At 40.5% G+C, this 25,767-nt stretch overlaps 1 protein-coding gene across 1 annotated transcript in view; it reads right to left on the reverse strand.

The window, feature by feature from the left end:
• The window catches only part of CWF19L2 (CWF19 like cell cycle control factor 2), a 249,787-nt gene that overhangs the window by 58,030 nt on the left and 165,990 nt on the right, over positions 1 to 25,767 (reverse strand). The window contains exon 14 of the mRNA XM_089687297.1: positions 713 to 829. Coding sequence (XP_089543423.1) covers positions 713 to 829 — 117 coding nt within the window. The remainder of the gene's footprint in view (positions 1 to 712; positions 830 to 25,767) is intronic.

Below are 25,767 nucleotides of genomic sequence, written 5' to 3' on the forward strand. Positions count from 1 at the left end.
CTCCTAGGGGGGTCAGGAAGGATTTTTTTCCCCCCACTGGAGGAAAATGGATAATGCTTTAGGATAGGTTCACATCTAAGTGGCTCTGGCTGCTGCATTTATGTGGGCACAGCAGCCTATAAATTTGAATAAGCTGCTGTAACTGCGTTTCCTGTAGGGAAAAAGTCCCATTTTAAAAGGTGGGCGCACAAAAACTAGTGCTTTTGCACTATGCGTTTCAGCGTGCAGAAAACCACACAGTGTCTTTCAGTGTGAGCATAAATTACACCCTTGAGTGTTTTCTTTAAAGCAGAGCGTTTTGTGCATGGCTGTGGGAATACATGGGATTTACAAGCATGCTCGCAGACCAAACATATTGGGTTTTTTTTCCCTCCTCTAGATCAACTGTAGGTCTAGGATTGTGTATATTGAGGTTTTCTATTGGTTGAACTCGATGGTCTTTTTTCAACCTGACAGTGTAACTATGTAAGATGAGCACTAAGTCACAACCCAGTGGCTCCTTGTGTTGCTTCTTCCTCTCCCAGTCTGCATTCTAATGCAGTGGGGATTGATACCAAATTTAAGTCAGGTGTCTTCACTGCTTGTATTAAAAAAATAAAATGTATTTAATAATGGCTAAAGAGCTGCATTCATTTGCGTATTTTTTATCTGCCAGGAGTTCTTTTTAAACCCCACTAGCTGTTTTGTAAAATGTAAAAATAAAATTACATACCTGAATTTCATTCCAGATATCTTCATCCACTAATGTGGCAGCAGTGTAGTGCTGGAGAGGCACAATCAAACAATGTCCCTCTGTGAGAGAGAGGTGGTTGGGGAGACACATATAAACCTAGAAAAGCAAACAAATATAAAATTGCAAGCTAACATAAGACATTTGAGCTATCTAGCCATAATAAAAGATAGGTAGGTCCAAAACACATTCATATAACAAAAAATAAATCAAATTACACTTCACTCAGTAAAATCACAATACACTTCAACATGGTATATCATGACTAGCAGGTAATCCGTTTTGTGATTGTGATATTTTGAATGGCCTATGCATTTTTCTCATGAAAACTGCTGACAGGTGTCCTTTGCGGTGTTAGTGAAATAGTTGAAGCCCAATTCTAGGCATTTTATCTGTATTTTACATTTCCTAGAAACTGCATTGACAGGTCAGCAGGATTTTTTTTTTGATTTTTTTTTACTCAACCTCCCCTGTGGAGGACTTCCCCTTCCATCAATGGCCCAGACGTCACATCATTAACAGGTTGGATTGTGCCCAACGTCATCCGACTACTTCCATAATCATGGCCATGCCTCCTGTAGTCAAGACACTGTCAAATTCTGTCATGTGAGTGTGCCAGGTTTCCCCTCTCAGATACTGACACTGAAATGAGAATCAAAAAGACAGTCTTGTGACCGCAACATCTGAACTCTTTTCAAGGTATAGGGCAGCCTTTTTCAACCAGGGTGCCCAGGCACTCTGGGGTGCCTTGAAGTTTCTTCAGGGATGCCTTGGCAAAATGTCTAAACATTGTATAGAAGTCAGCAGGTGGATCAAGCCTGCATTTAGTTACACAAAGCCACAGGTTTTCATTACAACCATCTGGCAATTTTGCACATTCAAAGCAAAACTCGCCCATCCATGTATCCATGCTTTGGAGAAATCACTTTGAAAAACAACTCCTAACATTTCTGGCCATTGCCATCTTGAGTAAGGGCAGATGTTTCATGTAGCATTTACTGTACTTCCTGGAATCTATCTGCCCTTAGCTCAGACAGCTTATTGCTAGCCTGAAGATTAACAAATTATAAATTATCAACAGTACGGTTGCACTTATACCAAGTACTTACAGAAGCACTTGTGCAAATGTGCTCAATACTGAAACCGATACCTTTGCAGCACGATTTAAGCTCATACAGTGGATAGGAAGCCTCTAGCGGTTCCTATCCACTGGACCTCCCCATACAACGCTAGCTGTTTAACAAAACCCTGACAATGCGAGCAAGAAAACTTCAATGCGATAAGCTTTACAATTAATCAGATCACTGACACAGGTTGAATTTGTAGTGATTAACTAATGAAAGATTTCTGGACAGGTGAGTTAGAAAAATCAACCCAATAGAACAAGGTATTGAGGAACTTTTCTTTTTTTCCCTTGACTGAACTAGAAAAGTCATAGAAATGTAATTTATTGCTATTGTTGGAAAGGTGGGTTATTTATACAAGACAGGGATAAATGACCTGGCTGCATTCATTAACTGCATCAAAATTGGGTTTTTGTAAGCTTTGAGGCCTATATTATGTTGAAGCATGTGAAAAAAACTGGGTGTATTGGAAGTGGAGTATCATTCCATTCTAGGCCTCATGCACACTGGTTGTTTTTGATGCTGCTGCCGATTTTTTTTTCTGACGCTTAACACCCCTGCATGTTAGCCTATGTGTCCATGAACACAAAAGGTGTTTAGAGAAGTTTAGAGGCAGGAAAAAAACACACCGTATCCAGAAACAGCCGCATTTTGGTTTATTGCATTTGCTTTAGAGCATTAATTCATTTAAATGGCCAGAATAAATGAAGTTTTCTGGCCAATGAAATGAAATAACGCCCAAAAATTTTACAGTTGTAAACATGCCTAAATGCATTACACACGTTTACAAGCATCAAACTTTTTTTTTGCTAGGAGGCAAGGCGTCTAGGAAAGATAGCGAAAACGTCCAGTGTGCATGAGGTCTTAGGGTTACATCTCTTACTATACTCCAGAAAGTCCCAATGTAAAATATCCCTTCGAGTTTATCAAATTAAGGATGACTGGGGATCTGTATCATCTTGTCAGCTTTGAATTCTTTCTTGAGGCATACAGTACTATGACAAGTCACTCATATCAATGCCATGGTACACCTCCTCTAAGGCGTTCTTTGGAGCGTCATAGTCAGAATAGCCTTATCTTCACGAAAGAAAACTCTTGTTGATATGCTCAAGTTCCCTTACCTGTTCCCTAAACTGCCACCTTCCTTTGTCCACTGTGTCGTGGCTAATACAAAATGCGGTACTGCCACTTAGTTACAGTTAGTCTGGCCGAAAAAAGACAACAGTCCATCCAGTTCAACCATTAAAAAAAACACATACAAAGATAGTATATAAATTGTCAACACTGCCCACAAGAAAGAAAATGGCAGTTCATGCAAGAGCCACATTATGCAGTTTCTGTACACATTCTACCATAAAAAAAAACTAAAAGCAAGTAAGGGTAAATAGCTTTCCCCCTTATTTCTATAACTACATATTTGATGTGCTCTTTAAGCCCTTCTCCATAGAATCCATTTTTAGTCTACACCTTGAGGTTTTGTGGGGCATTTCCCCTTCCTAAATAACTGCTACATTCTTAGCAAATAAGCATCTGTGAAAATTACTTACAGCAAAGGCTGTATGTGACAAATAATAAGCAAATAAACTAGACAGGCCTGACATATATTGTTATCTTTACTCTAAAAAACGAGTATTATTTTCTGAGCTCTGATTCCATCTATCACGCTGCACAGGCAACAACCATTAACGTGTAGGGCCTTTCTTCAAGAACACGGTGTCAGTTTTCATCTTGCAGACACAGGCCGGTACCCATTGCCCCATACTGGTAATGCTACAAGTGCTGAATTTCATCTGTGCAGCAATTTCATGCTAACCTGATTCGGTCTATAACTTCAAGCTACAAACTAATCTCGCTGTAATCTAAGTAAAAAAAATAAAAAATGGTGTCGTTGCCTGATTCTGCTGGCCAGAACAGTATTATTTATTTTCCAAAAACCTGTAAAACATGTTGACCAAATGAATCCTTTACTAACCTACTCAGCAGCAATGACAGATTCTATGCTGAAGGTTATCAGGGACAGCTACCGTTGAATCTGTAAAGTAGATTAAAGCCGGCCATTGTCGGTTTGAATCTTGGCCGGTTCAGCAGGGACCGGCCGAGATTCGAACTATATATGGGCAGTCTGAATATATTCAAGTTGATCGATCAACATGGGTACAATCAGCCTGTCTGATTTGACATTATTATTATACAGGATTTATATAGTGCCAACAGTTTGCGCAGCACTTTACATGACGAAGGTAAACATTACAGTTACAATACAATCTGGTACAAGAGGAAACAGAGGGCCCTGCTCGTTAGAGCTTACAATCTAGGAGGCATGCGATTATTGCTAGCGACTATTATAGCCGCTAGCAGTAATCACGGTTCTCCCTGCGGAGACAGCTCCCCCTGCCCGGAGAACACAATAGCTCTGCGGGATGGATTCCCCCATCAACACTGACTCTGTTGATGGGGAAATCAAGTTATTTGCTTTCCAGCAACCAATAATCGCTCCATCTATGGCCAGGTTTAGACCCTATCTGAATGACATTTAGTTTGCTAAGGCACTGCGTTGTCATAAACAATCGAGGGAAGGAAAGGTAATTACAAGCTGTTGGAAAAGAGAGTCTGCATGGGCAACACACATATAAATCACATTGTGTACAGTATTAATACTGCTGTAAAAATAACCCCCTTCTGATCTACTGATGTAGCAGCTTTCTGCACTGGCATTTTCTACTGATCTCAAATCTAAATTATCTCTAATGTGACCCTGCTGTCCTCTGACCCATAAGAGAGACCCCCAAACAGTGTAATCAACCTAGCAGTCTTGCCTCTTTACAATGTGTCTCAGCTCAGTGGAAATCATAATGTGCTTTTAGAGCAGGCCAACATGGGAGATTTCTGTTTGCACAAGACATATTGACTTTTTTCCTTGTTATGGGGGTTTATATGCCAAACTAAAAATTATATACAGAGGGACAAAAAGGAGGTACTGACACATCGGCATTCCCTATATTAAGGTTAAAAAAAAAACAAATAAAAAACACACTGATTGTCCCCCACCCCCCTACCCTAGACACTTAGCTGACTCTTCTCACCTATGTCACCTGTGTCTATAGACACACACAGCCCTGCATGGGATCATGCTCATTCAGGTGCTCCCTTAGCACCTGGCTTGCTGAGGGGGCACTTGGAGGAGAGAGAAATAGACAGTGTCAGTGGGAGATGCCAAATAGGAGGTAAGTGAATGCTCTGTGCAATATCATTTCACAGAGCAAGTATATCATTTATTTTTAGGCTAAAGGATATGTTTTTCTGGACCACAAGCCTTGCGCGATATGGTTTACCACATTTTCAGGTGCCATTATAATGAATAACACCTAAACACATGGTTCCGTGATTTGCCACTTTAACAGAGTATTTTGAAATCGCAGGCAAAATTGCAGCAATTCTGCCCATGATTCAAAATGCTCTAGTGTGAATGAGGCCTTGTTTACATGGGCAGCCAGGGTCTTACACATGCTGTGACCATGATGCTTTGCTTCGCAGCTGTTGCAAAAATTATACCCCATGTCATATTCATTTGGTAGCACCACTGGGAAACGTTATATAGTTAGTCTGGCTGAAAAAAGATAAAAGTCCATCCAGTTCAACCATTAAAAAAAAAAAGTTATAATCCTATACCCACAGATGATCCAGAGGAAGGCAAAAACACCCCCCAGCAAAGCATGACCCAATTTGCTCCTGCAGGGAAAAAAAATCTTCCTGATCCCCCGAGATCAGGATCAACTTTACCTATAAATGTTAGTATCCAGTTATTTTCTGTCTATCTAAGAAAGAATCCAGGACTTTTTTTAAAGCAATCCACGGAGCTGGCCAGAACCAACTCTTGAGGGAGTCTATTCCACATTTTCACAGCTCTTACTGTGAAGAAACCTTTCCGTGTTTGGAGATTAAACTTCTTTTCCTCCAGACCAAAAGAGTGCCCCCTTGTCCTCTGTGATGACCTCAGGGTGAATAGCTCTACACCGAGTTCACTATATGAACCACTGATGTACTGTATTTATACATGTTGATCATATCCCCCCTTAATCTCCTCTTCTCAAGAGAGAATAAATTCAGTTGCTCTAATCTTTCCTCATAGTTGAGCTCCTCTATGCTTATCAGTTTGGCTGCCCTTATCTGTACTTTCTCCAGTTCCCCAATGTTCTTTTTGTGAATTGGTGCACAGAATTGAACTGCATATTCCAGATGAGGCATTACTAATGATTTGTACCGGGGTAAAATGATCTAATCTCTGGAGTTTATACCTCTTTTAATACAAGAGAGGATTTTGCTCGCTTTAGAAACCGCAGCTTGGCATTGCATGCCATTATTAAACTTGTGATCTACCAGAACTCCCATATCCTTCACCACTGATTCCCCCAGTTGTGCCCCCCCCCCCCCCCCCAGTATAGATGATGCATGCTAATTCATAGCCCCTAAGTGCAGAACCTTACATTTATCAACATTAAACCTCATTTGCCACATAGTTGCCCAATTAAACAGTGCATTGAGGTTGGCTTGTAAATTGGAGACATCCTGTAAGGACCTTATCCCACTGTACAGCTTGGTGTCATCTGCAAAGACTGAAATGGCATTTTTAATCCCAGACCCTGTATTGTTTATAAATATATTAAAAAATAAGGGTCCCAACACTGAACCTTGGGGTACACCACTGACAACCCTAGACCATTCAGAGTATGAATCATTAACCTCCCCAGTGGTCTGATTATGTCAGTATTCCTGTACTCTAAGCGGTACATTATTTTCAATGGAAATATGTTGTTTTTTTTATTGCAGGCCTGTAATTCTTAGGAATAACTCACTAAAATCTGTCCGAACAAGAGTCTAGTAAACATCCCGGCTATGATAAAATTTGAAACACGAAATCATAAATTATAATAATCATAAAAAAAAATAATATAATAATAAATGTAATTCAATAGTGTAATCAAACCAAAAACACTGAAATTTGAAATATAGCGCCAAGTTCGCACATCACTGTGTTCAGTCGCAAAATCGTTTTCAGTGTCTGATGACGAATTTCCCCACGAATCATTATCACTCAATTCTGCAAGTGGTTCTAATTTACTATCGCTGTTCTATAGCTGGTCTAAAACCACTTTTGACCTAAACGGATGCTTTTTGGACGCCATGGACATTTCTCAGTTTCCAGGCAGAAAGAACAGTAAAAATGCAGGCAGGGCACAGGACATATCACTAGGGACAAAATGTATGTGAAATGGTTTGATACAGTAATGTAATACTATCACATTTTAGTGTATTGAGTGAATGTCACATTTTTGAATTTCCCGTCGGTTCCATCCCACGTGCGTCCCGACGCTCGCAGGGTACGGAACCCAGAAGACGGATGCCGACATTGGGCGGAGGACAATGCCAGGGACGCTGCAGGGGGGATATCGTGGGAGCGCAGGACAAGGTTAGTTAAACAGGGATCGCTGGAGAAGCGCTGCAGAGTATTCCCGAGTGTAGCTCGGGGTTACCACTTCTGGTACTGAAAGTTAACCCCGAGCTACACTCGGGAATACCGCCAGGGAGGTTAACCACTACTCGGTGAATGCGATCTTTTAGCCAGTTTTCTATCCATTTACACACGGATTTTTCCAAGTTTGTAGACTTTACCTTACACATTAGCCATGTGTGGGGAACTATGTCAAACGCTTTTGCAAAATCAAAAGTATACCACGTCCATCGCCACCTCTCTGTCCAAGTATACCACATCCACCGCCACCCCTCTGTCCAAGGTTTTGCTCACTTCCTCATAAAAAGAAATCAGATTTGTTTGACAACTTCTGTCTTTCATGAATCCATGCTGTCTGTTGCTTAAAATATTTCTCTCCATCAAGAATTCATCTATGTGGTCTTTTATTAAACTCTCCAGTATCTTCCCAACTATAGAAGTTAAACTAACAGGTCTATAATTACTTGGTAAAGATTTTGACCCCTTTTTAAATATTGGCACCACATTGGGCTTATGTCAATCCAGTGGTACTATGCCAGTCATTAAAGAGTTCCTAAAAATTAGAAACAATGGCTTTGAAATGACAATGAAATGAAATGACAGAGCTCTATTCTCCGGTCCAGGTGCTTTATTCACCTTCATTCTGTCTAAATATTTTTGTATCATATCAATTGTGAAACAATGTGGATCATCTGGAGCTGTGTCAATACCATGACCATTATGGACAAGAGCTCCCCCATGCTCCTTTGTATACAAAGAGCTGGAGAAGGTATTTAATAAATTTGCCTTCTCTTTGTTCCCAGTCACCCACTCTAGATTATTTTGTAAATGGCCTACATGCTAGGACTGGACCTTTTTATTATTAATATACTTGAAGAATTTTTTGGGGTTGGTCCTGCTATCTTTTTCTGGCAAGAATGGTATACTGTGAGAGGTCAGCGAACAAAGATATCCCATTATACGGCGCCGGTAAGGGATTGTGTGTTCTCGCAAATGCCATCAGCGACTCCTTCGCATGGTAAAAGTGGATTCTAGCGATGACATCCCTTGGGACATGGTCAGGGAGAAAGGAAGGTTTCGGCAGTCTATGCGCTCTATCCACAATCACATCCCTTTCAGACAGACTCGGCAATAAAGCGGTAATCAATTGCTGAATATATCGTCTCAGGTCAGCGGCGGGAACTGTTTCGCTCACCCCCCTAAACTTAACATTGTTCCTGCGTGAGCGATCCTCAAGATCCGCCATTTTGGACCTCAGTGCCTTCAATTCCTCTTCCGCATCATTGTGTGCGTCCACCAATTCGTTGTGAGCAGTCGCAAATTCTCCCATCTTAGTTTCCACATGACTGACCCGCTCACCCAGCTGTTCAACCTATGCATTAAACCATGTCACAAAACTCACGTCCTTGTGCAAAGAACTTTTAAGAGTAACATGCATATCCTTCATGACAACGGCAGTTAGGGGCAGATTTTCAGCAGGGTAATCCTCTAAACGCTCACCAAGCTCAGTGGTGTTAATGTGAGAAAAGGAATCTGTGGCATGCTCACCAGTCAGCTGTGGTTCCAGGGAACTGCGCTGTGCATGCTTTGAAGGGCTGCTGGTAGGTGTAGTTCCTGCTGATATTGCTGATGTGGCAGGGCTAGGAGGCTGTGGATGGGAACGCTGCCTCTCCTCTGCCATATATGGCTGTGGTAAGGGAGAGGTGCTTGAACCAGCGTCATCTTGGGAAGAGGGGCCGCCTGCCGGAGTGAAGAACTCGGTGACTTTGCAGGGCCCCTCTTTGATTTTACATTTCCCCATCCTTCTTGATCGGGTTCCACACTCCTTATGCAGGTGTCAGGCAGTGAGGGAGCTGTCAGCTCTGTCCCTCGTCGCGGTGAGCCGCTGTGTATGTGGGCGGGTCCCGGAGCTCCTACACTATGTGGCCATCTCCTACCACGGCCCCCTGCTATATTTTTCAATCTTTGCGGCCTTGATTTCCTTTTTGCATATTCTGTTATATTTGTAATGTTTAAACGATAATAGCGTTCCTTCATTTTTATATTTAATAAAAGCTCTTTTCTGATTATCTATAGCTTTAACTTTGGCCATAAACCACATAGGTTTGATTTTTAGCCTTTTAAAATTGTTGCCCATGGGAATATATTTTGCAGTGTGTTTACATACAGTCTTTTTGAAGAACTCCCATTTCTGTGTTGTGTTCATTGATGTCAATATTCCCTCCCTGTCTAAGTCTTGGAGAGCAGCTCTCAGCCTTGGAAAATTAGCTCTCATTCTGAGTGTTTTTATTTTTCCCGTATGTGCTTGCTGTTTACTGCTAACAATAAATTAAATCATGTTATGGTCACTACTACCCAGATGTTCTTTTACATGGACATTCATAATAAGTTCTGCATGGTTTGAGATTACCAGGTCCAGCAAAGCATCATTTTTAGTTGGGGCCTGAACTGTACCATAAAATTGTCCTGTAGTAGGTTTAAAAATGTTTGCCCTTTAACTGTTCCTGCAGTGCCATTACTCCAGTCAATATCCGGGTAGTTAAAATCCCTCATTATTATCACTGTCCCAGCCCTTTCAATCTGTGCAAGGAGCTGAGTCTCCACCTCCTCATTAACACTGGGAGGCCTATAACAAACTCCAATTATTACCTTTGTAGTACGCACCCCCATGTGCCGCTCCACCCATAATACTTCAGCCTCATCACACTCTCCATCAACTAGGTCCTCTGAGACTCGCTCTGAGATCACTTCTCAAATAGAAACAGACACCACCACCTTTCCTATTTATTCTGTCTCTCCGAAAGAGAACATAGTCAGGACTATTAATGGCCCAGTAATTTGAAGAATGAAGCCAAGATTCAGCAATACCAATTAAATAATAGTTCTGATCATGCACCAAAGCTTCCAACTCACCTATTTTGCTTGGCAGACTTCTGGCATTGGTGAACAAACACTTTAATTCAAGTGAAATGCTCGGCTTGTGGTTGCAGAACTTAAGATAGAAAATCCACATTCCACTTTAAAAATAGAGGCAGTATGGAAAGCTGTGTGAATGTGCCCTAAAAATAACCAAAACCGGACTTTAGGGCTAATTCACACCAGCAGCCATGATCTCATGACTGCTGGTGTGTGTTAGGAGGAAAGCGTGCCAAAGCACAGATACAGGTGTAACTATTTACTTTTTTTTTTTTGGTAGAACTTGATTGAAATGTAGCATTGAAATTTTATTTATTTATTTTTTTTAAGTCCGCAAACGTGCAACTATAACGAAAAAACCCGTAAGTGAATCACAAAAAAAGTGCAAGTGTAAAACACCACACGAAAAAGTGCACTTAGGGGTGTGCTTTGTCCTACCCCCGAAGGGGTTGGACCACTACCCTGATCCCCCGGGGCACGAAGCTCCTGACAGGGACAAGGTTCCCATTTGGTCCTCCTGGCCAAAAGGCCTGGTGGACCACCGTTCCTTGTGTCCAGCCGAAGCCAGACACCCAGTACTTGGTCAGGGGGCTCTCCCGAACAGAAAACCCCCTAGGGACAGGGGAGGAAGGAACCAAAAGGCCACACATCCTCCCCCTAGACTTCAGGGCAGGCCCGAGGACCCACACCCTCCATCCTGTGAGAAAACACACATATAAGTAAAGAAAAAGTGACAAAACGTGGGAGGTGTTAAATTAAATAAATAGAAAATAAAAAAGTGGTTGTGCCAAATAGTGCACAGACCAGGCCCTGAGGCCTGGAATTTTATTATGTTCTATTCACACAGAAGTATTGGGATATAGAGGTTTCCTCTGCGATTCACAGTGCTGAAAAATGCAGTACTTTTTTTCAGGGCTCACCGCTAGTGGTGTGAACTGTCACCATAGGAAACAACTCAAATTTCCTTGTCTTTGCATTGGGACTGCACTGGGCAATGTTGCACAGTGTACCTCAATTCAAATGGTGCAAATGAGCCCCTCACGAGTCTTTGAGGTGATCTTTGAAAATTAATCACATGCAGTTAAAGAGGTCAGGGATGGTTTGCTTTACAGCTTGTTATGAATATATACATTTTAATGTCTATTGTCTAAACACAGGTGCATGTTAAATTTCTTATGCTAATTCAGTTACAATGTGTGCCGTCATAGATTGCAACTCAACTGGCACAATCATACTTAGGCCTCGTTCACACTGGCACTCAAGGCGGGAAGTATAAACAACTTTTATGCTTCCCAGATCACTTTTTTTTATGGATTTAGATGTTCTTGTTTTAAAGCAGGTTTAGCTGGGCTTAGACGAGCTTACATGTTATACATACAGTACATTTAGTGTTTCTAACCAAATCCTGGACACACACAATTCTATTTCCTATAAATGCAGGTAAATGCGCAACGTGAATGAAAAACATTACGTGCATTTACATGCTTTACAATTGTGCTCTAAACATTTATAAACACAGGTTTGACAGTCTGAATGACTGAAAGTCATGGCTCTCTGCTTAGAGCAGAGGGGAGAACTGAGTGATCAGTGGTGTTTGATCACTCAGTTCTCACAGCAGAGACGGCAGGGAATGCCACATCCACCTAGGTGAGCATATTTTTTTTTATAAAGTCCATACTTCTCTTAAGCAGGTAAGTATTTACGATTTTTTTTAAAATGCAGCTCTGGGTTATTTTTAATGGAAAATATAAAAAGCTCAGTAAAAAAGAAAAATGATGCCCAACTACAACAATGGCACAGGTAGAGCTTCCATCCACTGTATGTCAAAGGCAACTGTGGTGGGCAGTCTCGAGCTCTGTTGGAATCCTGACTTTTGTTGTTCGGCCTATACCACGCTTAAAGGATAAGTTCACCTTTGGGAATGTGTTACATATTCCACCCGTGTTTAGGGTTCCCACTGCTGCCGATCCCCCCCTTCCATATGACACCTTACAAGCCGACCTCAATGCACGCTGTAATTGGGCAACTATGTGGCAAATGAGGTTTGATGTTGATAAATGTAGGGTTATGAACTTGAGGGCTAAGAATATGCATGCATCATATATACTAGGGGGGTACAACTGGGGGAATCAATGGTGAAGGATCTGGGAGTTCTGGTAGATCACAAGCTTAATAATGGCATGCAATGCCAAGCTGCGGTTTCTAAAGCGAGCAAAATCATCTCTTGTAGTAAAAATGTATAGATTCCAAAGAGAGATATGACGTTACCCCGGTACAAATCATTAGTAAGATCTCATCTGGAATCTGAAGTTCAGTTTTGGGCATCAATTCACAAAAAGAACATTGAGGAACTGGAGAAAGTACAGAGAAGAGCAACCAAACTGATAAGAGGCATGGAGGAGCTCAGCTATGAGGAAAGATTAGAGGAAATGAATTTATTATCTCTTGAGAAGAGGAGATTAAGGGGGGATATGATCTCCATGTTTACATACATCAGTGGTTCATATAGTGAACTTGGTGTAGAGTTATTCACCCTGAGGTCATCACAGAGGACAAGGGGGGCACTCTTTAAGTCTGGAGGAAAATAAATTTAATCTCCAAATACGGAAGGGTTTCTTCACAGTACGAGCTGTGAAAGAGTCGGTTCTGGCCAGCTCAGTGGATTGCCTTAAAAAAGGCCTGGATTATTTTCTAGATACACAGAATATAACTGGATATTAACATTTATAGGTAAAGTTGATCCAGGAATATCTGATTGCCTCTCGGGGGATCAGGAAGGAACTTTTTCCCCTGCAGGAGCAAATTGAATCATGCTTTGCTGATTTTTTTTTTGCCTTCTTCTGGATCAACTGTGGATATAGGATTATATTTTTTTCTTTTTGGTTGAACAGGATGGACATTTGTCTTTTTTCAGCCAGACTAACTATGTAACTATGACAGCAGTATGACATGTTCCCTGTACTAGCTGTCAGTTTTTGAAAACAGTGCGGCCATGCGGGGCTCTGTCCACACGGCCTTGTTATTTATTCACAGAGTCCTTTGCAGCCGTCAGCTCTTCGTTCTTAATTACCGCTGTTGAGCGCCGTGGTAGTTCATTGGGTCTTCCTGTCAGACTGTATCTGCTTGCCCATATGGGATGTATGGGCACATAGATACACTGACAGTTTGCAGGAGTCCTGCACCAGCAATGCTTTCCAGGGCAATAAACAAAAACAAAACAGTAAAAAAAAAAAACATCACCTGTAAACAAAATGGGCATTTATTTATTAATGTTTTTAAAGTGAACTTATCCCTTTTCCGTGGATGCTAATATTTTAATCTGGCGATTTGCCTAAACAATGTTATTACAACCATTGTACATGAGGATCAGTCAGGTTTTATACCAGCAAACAAATGGATATCAATCTGAGGAATATGTTCATCAACATGAGAGTGAGGCGTGGAAGAGGAGCAAGTAGGGTGGTTGTCTCTTTAGATGCCAGAAAGGCATTCAATTCTGTTGAAAGGTTGTGCCTATGGGAAGTTCTCCACACGTATGAATTTGGGCCAACCTTTGTTTGTTGGCTAAAGCTCCTGTACTCGATACTTATAGCTTTCATGCACACCAACATTATATAGGAGACATTTGAATTACATAGCGGGATGAGACTGGGACAAATCTCTGGCATTCTCGTTGGACATCCTAAAAGCACCACCACCTACTGATACCGCACTTATCTAGGTTTCCTGTTTTAAATACCTGGGAATCCCATTCAGTGACCTCTCTTAGTAAAAATAATGATAACCTACACCCCTTGTTCTGCCTATTAATGCTTAAACTGATATTAAAACCTATTTTTTTTTTATTGCGGAAGTTCAGACTTTCAGATTATTTATAGTCTTTTTCCTGGGAAATGCTCCTTTATTTGTTGTCCGGTCGATCACCGAACTGTTGTCCCTGCCTTTCTATTTGCAAGTGTCTCCTTTAGCTAGACAGCTGAGAAGGAGACACCTGTGTATGCATGCCCTTGGCTGAGGCTGTTTGCATCCAAATTCACAGTATACAGCAAGCCATGTAGCAGATATTTGTGTGACTTGCGAGCCAATATATCCACCCAATATTAACCCAATATTAACCCCTCAAAACCAAAAAAATGGACACACACTGTCCCAAATGTTAATAGGATCGCAAACACTCAACACACTACTACCTCTGTGTCCATAAAGTTATTAATTCATAATGTGTTGCGCTCCCAGTGAGAGTATCAAAGATATAGATTCTATTTACCCTTTTGTAAACAAATATATACTCAGGTAATGTGCAAAAAATGCAAAATAAAAATATATATAGTGATAAAAAAATAATTATATATATTATCCACTAATGAAAAATGGAAAATGTGAAAATAATACCCTCGAAAACAATATGTGATAAAAATGTGTACTAAAACAGGAATATAAATAAATCAATATGCATCATGATTATTCAAAAAAATATTAAATAATTAATATATATATATATACTGCTAATTAATTTGTGATAATAATGTCCTTTAATTTCTGTGACTTTGTGCTTGATTAAATCTTGATTTGGTGACTTATTGTGAATCCGTGACTTTCTTTAAATCCTTAATCAGTGAAGATGTATGCTCACCTCCTTATTAGCCTGCAATTAGGCTATTCACACCTGTGGTTCACCTCCTATGGAACCTGTTTAGATGGAATTCCTCCTTTACAGATTGTAAAAACGTGGATATCCGTTATCCTTAATTAGCCCTTGTGCGTTTTTCCATATGTGGGAACAAATTGCCAGACATAGTGTTTTATCCTTATAAAAAGGTTTCCGCTGTATTGCTTTCCAATAGGTACACTCACATAGATAGTGTGCGGTATAGGATGAATTGCTCAGCTCAAGTAATCCGCCAACCGTCCAGCCATGCACCCGCCGTCTGTCAAACACTCCGACTCTCTCCGAGTGACAACGCAGCCCCACCCCTACGCGTTACGCCACTGGTCACGTGGCTTCATCAGGGGGTTGTGATTCTATCACAACCCCCTGATGAAGCCACGTGAACAGTGGCGTAACGCGTAGGGGTGGGGCTGCGTTGTCACTCGGAGAGAGCCGGAGTGTTTGACAGACGGCGGGTGCATGGCTGGACGGTTGGCGGATTACTTGAGCTGAGCAATTCATCCTATACCGCACACTATCTATGTGAGTGTACCTATTGGAAAGCAATAAAGCGGAAACCTTTTTATAAGGATAAAACACTATGTCTGGCAATTTGTTCCCACATATGGAAAAACGCACAAGGGCTAATTAAGGATAACGGATATCCACGTTTTTACAATCTGTAAAGGAGGAATTCCATCTAAACAGGTTCCATAGGAGGTGAACCACAGGTGTGAATAGCCTAATTGCAGGCTAATAAGGAGGTGAGCATACATCTTCACTGATTAAGGATTTAAAGAAAGTCACGGATTCACAATAAGTCACCAAATCAAGATTTAATCAAGCACAAAGTCACAGAAATTAAAGGACATTATTATCACAAATTAATTAGCAGTATATATATATATATTAATTATTTAATATTTTTTTGAATAATCATGATGCATATTGATTTATTTATATTCCTGTTTTAGTACACATTTTTATCACATATTGTTTTCGAGGGTATTATTTTCACATTTTCCATTTTTCATTAGTGGATAATATATATAATTATTTTTTTATCACTATATATATTTTTATTTTGCATTTTTTGCACATTACCTGAGTATATATTTGTTTACAAAAGGGTAAATAGAATCTATATCTTTGATACTCTCACTGGGAGCGCAACACATTATGAATTAATACAGCAAGCCATGCCCCTGCTACTGTCCTTTCCAGAAAATTGACAAAAAATACCCCTGTCTCTATACAAAAGTTTTCTTCACCAAAATAGATGGTGTTATATCCTTGTTTATCTGGACTGAAAAGATGCCTAGATTAGCTAAGAACATCCTGCAGCTGCCCCTTGTCTAGAGGCAGTCTGGCGCTTTCGTTTCTTCAAAAGTATTACTGGGCTGTAGCAGACAACCTGACAGTGACACTTGAGGCACATTCAGTAACCTAGCTTTTCGGGGCAGGGGCTCTGGTCCAACTCTGAAATTACAACCCCAATAAAGACCACTCATGCTGTCACTAATACCTTATTCTTGACTCAACCCCTTATAGGGAAATCCCTCCCATCCACCATCGACAAACCATTACCGATCCATAGTTTTGGAATTAAACGCTTGATCATATTATGCCAAAAGGTACTGTACTGTACATTGGAAGCAAACGATAAGCTTAGAACTCCTTTTTAGTTATCTACTTGGATGTTTTTTTAATTTCTGCAGTTAAGACATGAGATTCAGGCCCAACTTTCTTAACTCCATTAACCTCCCTAGCGGTATTCCCGAGTGTAGCTCGGGGTAAAATGTCCTGTGCCCTGCCTGCATTTTGTCTGTTCTTTCTGCCTGGAAACTGAGAAATGTCCATGGTGTCCAAAAAGTGTCCCTTTAGGTCAAAAGCGGGTTTAGATCAGCTAGAGAACAGCGATAGTAAATCAGAACCACTTGCAGAATTGAGTGATAATGATTCGTGGGGAAATTCATCATCAGACACTGAAAACGATTTTGCAACTTTGCTCAGCAATTTACGAACTTGGCGCTCTATTTCAAATTTCAGTGTTTTCGGTTTGATTATATTATTGAATTAAAAGTATTATTATTATATTATTATTTTTTATGATTATTTATTAAATTATAATTTATGATTTCGTGTTTCAAATTTTATCATACCCGGGATGTTTAATAGACTCTTGTTCGGACAGATTTCAGTGAGTTATTCCTAAAAATTACAGCCTACAATAAAAAAACTACATATTTCCATGCAAAATAATGGTACCGCTTTCAGCACCAAAAATCTGAAATAATCATACTGCTAGGGAGGTTAAAATAGCCTTGTATACTACTGAAACCTTTTGATTACCGATAGAATTAACAAGCCACTCTCTTCCTTACATCTAAGGCTCTCCTGCAACAACTCAAGTCTGAATCAACTTTTCCAGAGATACTTTGACAAGGATTGATGGGTGTAAGCTTATGTCTAGTTGGTTTACCTTTTCCTGCTATGGGCTTCACCCCACCCCACAACTCTTGTCATACACAAGAGCAATGACCACCACAGATGTCTTCTAATATTCATGAAAGCTTGCTGTGCCTTTCCCCTCTCCCCCTGCTTACATTCCTTTACCCACTTTGCAGACTCAACCAAAATAATACTTCTCTAGTATCTCCTGTGGTGCCAGTTTGCCTTTGGCAGATGGGTATATTCTATTCCTTTTTAAGATGTGCCAATTTCTGATCTGATGCTTACTCGCTGTGAAATATGTAACCCCTTGGATTAACAAATGCTAATTTGCAGTCTACTTTCTGTTATGACTTACGATGTACAAGTGCCAAATTTGGATGTTATTTCCTTTTATTTAAATGGAAAATCAATAAATTTACCTGTTTAAAAAAATGCGTGATTGGGTTATGGAAATGTGTGCATTGCCTCATTAAAAAAGCTTTTAAATGTCTTGGCGCAAGGACTCTCAATTTTTGTAGTAGAGCCGAGTAAGCGTCTGTCTAATCGCTTATTTGTTTTCACAATACAGCTGGCCACATACAACGTTAATGCATCACATCTGTGCTATGAAAACATATGACAATTTCAATGTGTGACCAGAACAGCAGAAACAACCAGTGATTTAATTGGAATTGTGGAATGCTTCAGCAAAAGCGTTCCCAGAAAACATGACCTTCAAAACAACCTTCAGTATGGCACCCATTTTGGATATAACTTAATTCCAATCACACAAGCAGGACAGCAAAAGGGCAGGATCTTTATTGTATCCCATTATCTGCATAATAACTGTTTCAAGCTCTGTGCAAGTTTTATCCAAGAGCCTCCAAACCAACAAACAAGTAAAGACACGAGACAGCTGTATCACCAAGAGGTATTACAATCCTAATTAAATTGTATGTAAAGCCAAAACCTATTTATTTATAGTATAGCAAAGAGTGTCAAGACCCCTGTTAGATTTAGTTTTTTTGCAGTCTGTGTCCCTTCAGTAAGATTTTTCATCACTTCCTACCCCAGATATACAATAGGATATAAGAAAATATCTCTACAATGCAAGAGGAAATCCCCTCTTGCTGTAGCTGCCAATGGAAAAAGTAACCCTATAAGATTTTCCCTCACCTCCTGTTCCTGAGACAACTATTTATTTTTCAATTGGCCCTCAATTTATGCACAGATACCATGGCCACCAGGACACAAAGAGGGTGAATCTCCCCACTGGGAACAGAGATAACAGTAAAAAACTCACAGGGGGTTTAACATTTGGCCTCCCAACCCAAAACAAAGAAAAAAAAAGTTTGGCTTTACATACACTTCAAAGTGCACCTCTACCCAGACTGTTGAAATTAAAGTATTAACATATTCTTAACAAGCAGTAAAAAAAAAAAGCTTTAAAACAATCCATTCCTGCCATATTTAGCTGCTTGTTCCGTATAATAATTTATTCTAAAGATCCTCAAAGTTTCCATTGTTTCTAAAAACTTAGAAATGCCTGCTGTGTGTTTTTACATGAGAAGGCCGGCTTGCAAGATCCTAGCGCATTGAAAATAATAGCAGAAGTGCTAAGATTTCTGAGATGTCCCTGCGTTGAGCTTTTAAGATGAATTTTCCCACAATGCCTATAGTTACAGAAGTAAATGAAAGTTTGTTTTAAAGTGCTTTGATTGTTTATTTAGACTATGTAAACATTTTAGTGAGCATAGTCTGGGCACAGATTCACATCCTTATGCACACTGGACGTTTTTACAGCTGCTGTTTTTGGTGTTTTTTTCTATAGCCAGTAAACTCCCCAGCACGTTATCCATTGTGTCCATGCACAGACAGATTGTAATCAGTGTTTTTTGGCTGGAGCGTTTTTTTGCTGGAAAAAAACCCCAGAAGTAGTGGGTTTCTAGAGAAGTTTTTTAGCTGTAAAAACCGCAAACGCGAAAAACACGAATGCAAAAACGCTGGAAAACTCACGTTTTTAACGTGACTTTACACAGCTAACAATACTAGTGTTGTTAAAATACCCGGTGTGCATGGAGCCTAAGTGTTTTACTGACTGCTTTCCTTGGGTCCTCTGCTTTGACCAGTGGTTGGCGTGAAGGTTTTATAAGAAGTAATACGAAATCCAGGACTGGTGATATGACAACACTGTGAGCCCCTACTGGCTATTATCTGTGAAGAACAACCGAAGGGCCTGTGTCGATGGGCAAATGCTTTTGACATCAGTTGAAATGCTTCTGAAATCATTCAGAATTCATTGCAGATGCAGTTGACTTGCCTAAGTTGCTTTTGCATTCCTGTAGGCTTGCATGGGCAGACATATTTCTGAAGTAAAAAAAAAAACTTGCCCATACTGGTCCTTAGTGCTGAAGAAAACAAAACACAGCAGGAACGAAACCAGGTTTCACCCTTTTTTTTGTCATAAAAGTTTTTGTATATTTTGAAGTGATAACCCCCATCAAATCCTGAGCCAGGAACTAGAATTCATCAAGGTGCCCCGCTATTCAAGGTTCCAGAGTGCTGTGTAGGGGGGTTCTAAATAATTGGCACGCAATTGGAGATGTTTGTCTTTAACTGCATATAGCAGTTTAGTATATCATGTGTATGCCAACAAGTACACTCGAAACATGTCTGGGACCCTTGATTTTGAGAAACCCCTTAGCATTTCTGTGGCCAGGACCAGTGTTATGCTTCATGGTAGTTTAATTTAACTGAAAAGTATTTTTTGAGGCTGGGTGTCTTGGTGTAAAAAGGCTGAGTAGCTTTGACATTTCACACTTATACACTTTTGTCGCAGTGGTTTTTTAGGCACTTCTTTGTGTGTTGATGTGAGTTGTCTTTTCCATCTAAAAACTTTTAATGCACACTGAGAAATTAGACATGACCTTGTCAATATGCTGACATGTGCAGATATGTGAATTAGCATGATTAAATAATGGCTACAATTTGCACATGTGTTAATGTGTGTTAAAATGCATAGGCGTGATTTAACTGATTTGAAACCACATATTTGCTTTTATAGGCAAAAGAAACAGCTGGGCTTCCAATAGGAGTAGAAACTCTCCAAGTGATTGAATAGAGATTGCAGGGTGCATGCACAGATCTAGCAGAGATGATTCAGACAGGCAGCTGTGTATGGTGCTGGGAAGGCAGATTTTTACCGGAGGACTGATATCGCTATCCAATCTCAGTTATACCCAACGTTGCTAAGCACACTGCTGCCCACCCTTTAATTAAAAGCATAGGCCCTGGAAATAAGTCACCTGGCAATCGTGGATCGGGAAGCAGGATATCACCTACGAGGATCTTCAGGCAGAATGGAGAGAGTTTCAGTCTGTGAACAGAGGCTGTGACTTCTAGCTACACTCCAACAGCCCTGGCCACATCCAGAATGTGCAAGGCAATTTCCTTGTGTTGTGGAGCAGGACAGAAGAAGCAAGGACAATGTCCACATTTAGGTGGAAAGAAGAGACCACCTTAGGTTAAAAAAAGGTTTTGGTTTTAAAAACCACTTGGCCCTGTGCAAATCCAGAAAAACATTCTTTACAGGAAAAAGCTGCCAATTCGGAAACACACCTAACAGACGTAATGGTGACCAGACAGGCAACCTTACATGGTTTTCCAAGTGAAATGTCTAATAGGTTCAAAAGTGGGTCTCTGTAGGACAGAAAGCACCAGGATGAGATCCTAAGTTGTTGAATTAGAGGGTTTCTATGAGGATTTCTATGAGCATCTCCCGAAAAAAAGTGTCTTGAGGATTGTGAGGCAAGAAGTTTCTGGAAGAGAATGGATGAAACAGAAATCTGCCTCATGAAGGTCAACACCAGTCTCAAAAAAGGCCCAAACACAAGTGATAGAGTATCCCCAGGGTTCAGCTGTCTGTAATTGCACTATGCAAAGTAAGCCTTCCATGTTTGATGGTATATCTTGCTGCAGTTAGATTTTTTTTTTGCTCTGAGTGGGGTGGGAATAACAAAGTAAAGAATACATTGAAACTTGGGTTTTAATTGTAACACCATAAAAACAGCGACTGAGAAGCAGGGTGGAAGAGGTGACCAGTGAGCCTGGTCTATTTATAAGAGACCAAGGCTTGTCCACCATAGTCTGCGTATGTCTACGTACCACATTCTTCCGGGCCAGTTGGGTACAATGAGAATCAACAAAATCATTCTCTCCTCTCTCCTGCACAGCAGTTAAGGAAGAATCTTCATTGGAGGGAAGGCATAAACCAGTATGAATTTGGTCCAAGGAATCACCGGAACATCTACTGTGAAGGCTAGAGGATCCCTGGTCTCGGCTATGAATTTGTTCAGCTTGTTCATGAACCTGTAGGCCACGATGTCAATACCTGGTTTTCCCCAGCTTTCAGAGAAGTTTTCAAAAATCTCTAGGTACAGAAACAACTCCCTTGGGTCCAAGCATTGACAGCTCTGAAAGTCTTGGTGTCAATTTTCCACTCCAGACATGTGGACTGCAGAGAGAAATGGAATGTAAGTTTCCATCCAGGAGAGCAGTAGACTTGTTTCTCTTGGGGTAGCTTCACTTTTGGTGCCCCCCTAATGATATATATATAAACCCCTTTTGTAATGTTTTACAATTGTACCCTGACTGGGTCAACTTGCATAAGGAGAGTCCTTTGTTGTAGAGATAATCTCAAGGCTCTCGGTTCGAGAAAGTTGATGAGGAGTTTCAACTCCTCTGGGGACCATGTCAACTGGACAGTCAAGGAGTTATAAACTGCGCTCCACCTATAAGGATGCCATACATTGTCACTGCCTTCCAAGGCATGTGAAGAAAATACTTTCCCTTTCCAAGGATAGGACTGGAGATCCATCAGAAGCGGGAGAGCTTTGGCTGTAAGAAGCATTGGGCGATCCAAATATTGAATTTGCTTGTTCCACATCTTGAGTATCTTGAAATGAAGAGGTCTGGAGGGAAATTGGGCAAATGCAACTGCCTTACAGTAGTCTACCCATTAAGCCCAGAACCCACATGCATTAGCAAACTGAAGGGTGCTATTTTGATTTGAGAGGCCAATGTAGTAATCAATTTTTAGCGTGAGAAAGGAGGATTTTGGCTTGGGCTGCATCCAAGATTAGACCCAGGATCTCTAGGCAGTGTGAGTGTTGAAGCTTAATTATCCAGCTGAAGGTTTGAAAAAAATTTAATCATCCTTTGGACATTGGCAAACAAGGATTATGCATGCAGTTGCGGCATGAGGATGCTGCATTTAGGGGGTTAGAACAGGCAGTGAGGAGGCAACATATCGCTTCTTCACCACCTGTCAGATATTCTCTATGGTAAAGCAAAACCCATTCACAACATCCAGACAAGTGAAGAACACTCTCCAGGAGGTGGGTGCATCATTGTCAAAGTCTACAATCAAGAGAAGACTTCAAGAGAAAACACAGAGGGTTTATCACAAGGTGCAAACCATTCATAAGCCTGAAGAATAGAAAAGCCAAATTAGATTTTGCCAAAAAACATCTAAAAAAGCCAGACCAGTTCTGAAAGGACTCTTTGGATGCATTAAACTAAGATTAATCTATACCAGAACGACGGGAAGAAAAAAGTGTGGAACAGGCTTGGAACAGCTCATGATCCAAATCACACAAAGTCGTCTGTAAACCATGGTGGAGGCAGTGTGATGGCATGGGCATGCATGGCTTCCAGTGGCATTGGGTCATTGGTGTTTATTGATGATGTGACAGAAGCAGCCATGTGAATTCTGCACTGTTTAGAGATATACTGTCAGCCCAGATTCAGCCAAATACAGAAAAGTTGATTGGACGGCACTTCACAGTACAGATGGACAATGATCCAAAACACACTGGAAAAGCAACCCAGGAGCTTTTGAAGGAAAAGAAGTGGAATATTCTGCAATGGCCAAATCAATCACCCGATCTCAACCTAATTGAGCAAGCATTTCACTTGCTGAAGGCAAAACTAAAAGGCATAGAGACATACAAGCAAAGAACATCTGAGGACATCCGCAGTTAGAACCTGGCAAAGCATCAGAAAGGAGGAAACCCAGTCTTTGGTAATGTCCATGGGTTCCAGACTTTAGGCAGTCATTGCCAGTAAAGGATTCTCAACAAAAAATTAAAAATGAACATTTTATTTATGATTATATTCATTTGTCCAATTACATTTGAACCCCTGAAAATGGAGGGACGGTGTATAAAAATGGTTGCAATTCCTAAAATTCGTACTTGATATTTATGTTCAACCCCTTGAATTAAAGCTGAAAGTCTGCACTTCAAATTCAATTGGATTGTTTCGTTTTAATTTATGCTGGTGGCATACAGAGCCAAAAGTATGAAAATTGTGCCTGTGTACAAATATATATGGACCTAACTGTTTGAGGCATATTTATACAGTAGTAAATGCAACAGTCTCCAAACATTTAATGTAGCTGAATCTTCATGATGCTAATAAGTGTTCAGAAAAATCTACCTTTTGCTTTGAATTTCTCTTGAGATAGAACAGTGCACTTCTTAACACTTGACTGTGCTGAGGCACTCCTGTTCCTGTAGCCTTATAGCTGAATGTCATCAAGGTTAGATCATCACTTCTGCCAGATTGCCAGTTATTAAAGTGTTACTAAACCCAGGACCCTGCATTCACTATATCTGGTCTCCCACAGTGCACACAACATGGAATTGCAATTAATTTACTAAATATAAACTGCTAAATACCTTTTCTCATCAGCAGTATATACCAGTCTTGTGACTTCTATCAGTGTCCAGCTGAGCACTGGTTAAAGCTAGTAGGAGAAGTTTTCATTCTGCTCTGACTATCCAATGAGGCTGGATGACCCCTGACCCTGTGTCTGTATAGCGCTGATTGGCCCTGTGCTGATCACATACACCCTCCCAGAGAAAAAAACAAAACAACAATACATACTAAACTGAGCATGTGAAGAGTGACTCTTAGAGCTCTGCACAATCAGGAGATGGATTGGGGACAGTAGAAGGGGAGGATCAGAGGAGACAGAATCAATTAGCCTTTTTACACAATGCAAAGGATTAACCCCTTAGGTTCTATAGTGAGTATAACAAGAATGCTTTACTGCAAATACAGACTGATTTTACTGTTGTGGGTTTAATAACACTTTAAGGAGCAGGTCTAACATCAAGAAGCAAAGCCTTCTTCTTTATCAAGATGTTCACCTTCACACACACAATGCAGAACAAGGCATGGTAAATCAAGGTTTATTCTTTTTTGGCATAGCTTCTACATTATAGATCCACTTTAAATGATGCCTGTGTCCTCAGAGATGATGTTCCCCTTCAATTGTATGACACCCATCACCTAGACTGGAAAGTAAGGGAACATTTCCCTTACCTTAAGGAAAGCAAGAAAAACTTGACAGGGGTGCCAAACCTTTCCCGTTCTAATAGGATATTTGCTTTTCATTTCTGTTCTATTTCTTCCCATCTATCTGAAACCCTATAATAAGACAGGAAGCGAGGAGAAATCTCCCAAAGAGTGATTCAGCCAGCAGAAAAAACGTTGACAGTGATCTAACTCTTACTCAATCTAATCATAAAAACTTTGGGCTATAATTGTTTACCTTAACATAAACAGGAATTGGGTCAACCCAGCAAATTCAACTGAGCTGACTGCCTGTTCCCACAAGGCTAATTGGTTGGGGGTGTCTGCACCTACTCCTACGGACACAATGATCATCATCCAATCTAAATGTAGTTGTCCATATTGGTTGACAGTCATCTCAAGTCTGTGGGTAAGTCAGCACTGACTTCCTGAGGTGAGACAATATTGCTTTCATTTGCTAAGCAGCAAAAGACAGGCTGTGAGTACAAATACTGTAAACATGGCTTGTTTGAAGAATGTGCTCAGACAATACCCTGGTGTACTGATATTTATACTTGAGCAGATTATATTAAGCTGTCTTTGCTGTGACTCATTTGCTCCTCCTGCCTATTGTCTGGAACTAATGGATATGCTACAAGATGTAACTTCTGAAATCCTCTGTATACTCGATCTCAATCAAATTAACTGAACAGAAAAAAAGAATACATTTGTCTTGTGGACTTTTACAGGACAGTTAACTTTATTTGTTATGGTAGATGATTATAACAGCAGACCAACAGTAAAGTTGTCCTTTAAATAAATATCCCACCCCCTTAAGTGAATGCTACCTGGTGTAATACTTGCCTTCCTCCCTGACCCAGAATTCCTTCCTCTGATTAGGTCCTATCTGGCCCCTGCTCATAATGTGCATACACACTGCAGCCCCATTCATTCCTAGAAGCAAGCCATTCTCAGAAGAACCGCTGCAGGCCATTATGAGTATGGTTTACCCATAGGCAGTGCCAGGACAAGGTCAGTGCTCAGGACA

The sequence above is a fragment of the Staurois parvus genome, unplaced genomic scaffold, assembly GCF_062004578.1.
Source record: "Staurois parvus isolate SC_StPar_1 unplaced genomic scaffold, SC_StPar_1.0 ptg000422l, whole genome shotgun sequence".
NCBI classification, from domain to species: Eukaryota; Metazoa; Chordata; class Amphibia; order Anura; family Ranidae; genus Staurois; species Staurois parvus.